Genomic DNA, 2,577 nt, shown 5'->3' with positions numbered 1-2,577 from the left:
AGCTCAACACGAAGGGCAGAGCTGCCAGCAGTATGAATTGAAGATAAAGGCAGCTAATGATGAAGCAGAAAAAGAGAGTCAAGCAATGCTTGAAGTAAAAATCAATGCTATTAGCATACTTTTAACACTATATTTCTTTCCTTTTCTCTTCCCTTTCCTTCTCTAACTCGTTAGAAAATGATGACTGATGGTGAAGCAATGCATTGCCCACACTGCAAGATTATTATTACTAAGAAGCTTGGTAGTGATTGGATCAGATGTGTCTTGTGCAAGACAGAAATGTGCTGGGCTACTAAAGGGCCAAGATGGGGACCAAAAGTAATGTTTCATGCACCACACACTAGCAATTTTTGACACGTGCATAATGTACAGTATGTATAATCAAAAGTAGCTACTCTTGGTATAATGTAATTTATGTAATTTTTATGAATGTTTGTAGGGTCGTGGTGATACCAGTGGTGGGTGTAGGTGTGGTGTTAATGGAACCAGGTGTCATCCTAACTGTAGAAATTGTCATTAGAAGTAGGGGAGAGAGAGGAGTGACTCTCTTGTACTTGACAAGAATATAGAGAATGTGTGTCATTGTACTTAAAAATTATTATTATTATTATTTTGAATTATAATTGTTACATTTATTTTGTTATTGTTGAATTTTTGTAAGAAGAATAAATTTGGTATACTGTATAATAGTGTATATTGGCAGATCATTGGTTTCTACTCGTATGTAGCTTCTGCCTTTTCATCTGCTTAGTTCAATTGTTTTGCAGCATAAAGATATGGATATGGGTATGCTTTTGCAAAAAAGCATAGAGTTCAAAAGTCAAAACTGAATGACCACGTGTATGCACGTGGCATTGATAACAATAGGCGTGGCATTACATTATTTTTAACCCTCATTATGTCCTCTAGAGCCTTCAGAAGACTAGGAGGTGACCCTTTTACTATTAAACTACCAGCAGGTACTGGAGGAGAGGAAGAGGATGAAGATGAAGAAGGAGACATTTCATTACAGCCAGTATCTTTGCAGTCACAGAAAAAGAATAAATTTAATCCTTTTGATATGGTATGACCTCTCACTGAATTAGCACAGTAGATTGGGTAATATCTAATGTGTTTAAAATAACAAAATACAAACTATGCTGTTTGAGTCGATTCTGATCACAAATTTTGAGCTTCATAAGTCATATCCACTGGCTTGTTTCCAAAATTGGGCATAAAGACATTAAAGAGATCAATTACGTTTTTATATTGTATATTTGTTGGTTGTATATTGTTTAATTGTACATGTATATTTGTTGGTGCTTTTAGCCTCTTATGCTATGCAGAGAGTTTGAGCCAATTCTTATTTTAGCTTAGAAGAGATGAAAAATTTAAATGAGTTTTTTAATATGCATGTAATATTGTCTATAATTTCATTAGTAGTAGTTTAAACTGATATTATTATTATGCATGTACCTTATAGTTGAACGATTCTAATGAGAGTCCACAGGAAGAAGAGGAGGAGGAGGAGGAAGAGAAAGAAGAACAAACATCAAAAGTTGCTGTTACTAGTCAAAGCAGTTCTAGAAAGAAAAAGAAAAAGAAGAAAAGAGCAACAAATAAACAAAACCAGTCCACTCCAACTGTCTCTAATGAAGTAAGTACATATATTTAGATGCATAAAAATATGCTATGCATGAAATTAAAATTATTTATTAATTTTTTTTCTTAAGGATGAGGTTGAGGCAGCATTGAGAGAAGTTACTGATATGCTAGGGGGTCTGGAAACAGTTAGCTCGTCTCAATCAGAATCTAGTAGTTCCAGGACCCCTTGCAACCAGAGACCATTGCTATGCGTGGACAGAAGGTAAGAAAATGACCATGATAATAATATGATTATTATCATTATTATTATTATTAATTTTAGAAATTTAAATGCTGAGAATGAAATGAGAAGAATATTTGGATCAAGAGTTGTGAGAGGAGAACAGACCAGGTACAGTATAACAGGAATTAGTTTTGGTTGCCAGATTCATTTTTTGATTACAAATTTCTATTTTGCAATTTGATTGCTATTTGCATTCTTATAAAATGCATCAACATGGCTTGATGTACACAAATAACTGTATTTATTTTATTAGTCAGAGAAGGCATCACAGAAGAAAGCATCAGAGACAGACAGTGTGAGTGAGATAGCAAAGGAAAGAGAGAGAGAAAGAGAATGGAGGGTTTATACATGTATGACGCATAAGATAATGGAAATAATCTTTTTGTAGTTTGGCCACTCCCAAGGACACTTGGCCTCAAATCGAGAGATTGGGTAAATTTTTATGTAATGTTAACGTGTTGTGTTGCTTTAAACTGTACATCATTAGGACTATCAATGTCCTTGGAAGAAGTCAAAGACAGGTCAGTTATAGCTGAGGAGAAAGAGGGAGAGGGGGGGAGGGGAGGGAGAGGAAGAGAGAGAGAGGGGAGGGAGAGAGAGAGGGAAGGAGGGAGTGGGGATGGTAGGATACATGTACAAATGTAGCTATGAAATCATGATGAAATAGGGAGATACTTGCTATTATATTTTGTTTTTTCTTTAGCTGTCAT

At 35.1% G+C, this 2,577-nt stretch overlaps 1 protein-coding gene and 1 pseudogene across 1 annotated transcript; both read left to right on the top strand.

Moving 5' to 3' along the window:
• LOC109587708 (ranBP-type and C3HC4-type zinc finger-containing protein 1-like) overlaps nt 1-684 on the top strand; it is a 3,419-nt pseudogene extending 2,735 nt beyond the window's left edge.
• A 209-nt stretch (nt 685-893) lies between these two features.
• On the top strand, nt 894-2,534 carry LOC109587706 (ribosome quality control complex subunit 1-like). Its single transcript, XM_020003930.1, has 8 exons — nt 894-1,063; nt 1,463-1,636; nt 1,713-1,846; nt 1,907-1,975; nt 2,121-2,162; nt 2,256-2,299; nt 2,355-2,388; nt 2,513-2,534. The coding sequence occupies exons 1-8, from the start codon at nt 899-901 to the stop codon at nt 2,532-2,534; spliced, it is 684 nt and encodes a 227-aa protein (XP_019859489.1). The 5' UTR covers nt 894-898.
• The last annotated feature ends 43 nt before the right edge of the window (nt 2,535-2,577 follow it).

The sequence above is a fragment of the Amphimedon queenslandica genome, unplaced genomic scaffold, assembly GCF_000090795.2.
Source record: "Amphimedon queenslandica unplaced genomic scaffold, v1.1 AMPQUscaffold_12472, whole genome shotgun sequence".
Lineage (NCBI taxonomy): Eukaryota > Metazoa > Porifera > Demospongiae > Haplosclerida > Niphatidae > Amphimedon > Amphimedon queenslandica.
The sequence above is the reverse complement of the archived record's forward strand: the minus strand, read 5'-3'. Positions and strand labels throughout refer to the sequence as shown.

What these genes read in the sequence shown, in the direction of transcription:
- LOC109587706 (XM_020003930.1), top strand. Translation starts at nt 899, where the DNA reads ATGTCCTCTAGAGCCTTCAGAAGACTAGGAGGTGACCCTTTTACTATT. An exon ending in AATTTAATCCTTTTGATATG is followed by an intron (nt 1,064 to 1,462) that starts GTATGACCTCTC and finishes TGTACCTTATAG; the next exon opens with TTGAACGATTCTAATGAGAG. An exon ending in GCCTCAAATCGAGAGATTGG is followed by an intron (nt 2,300 to 2,354) that starts GTAAATTTTTAT and finishes GTACATCATTAG; the next exon opens with GACTATCAATGTCCTTGGAA.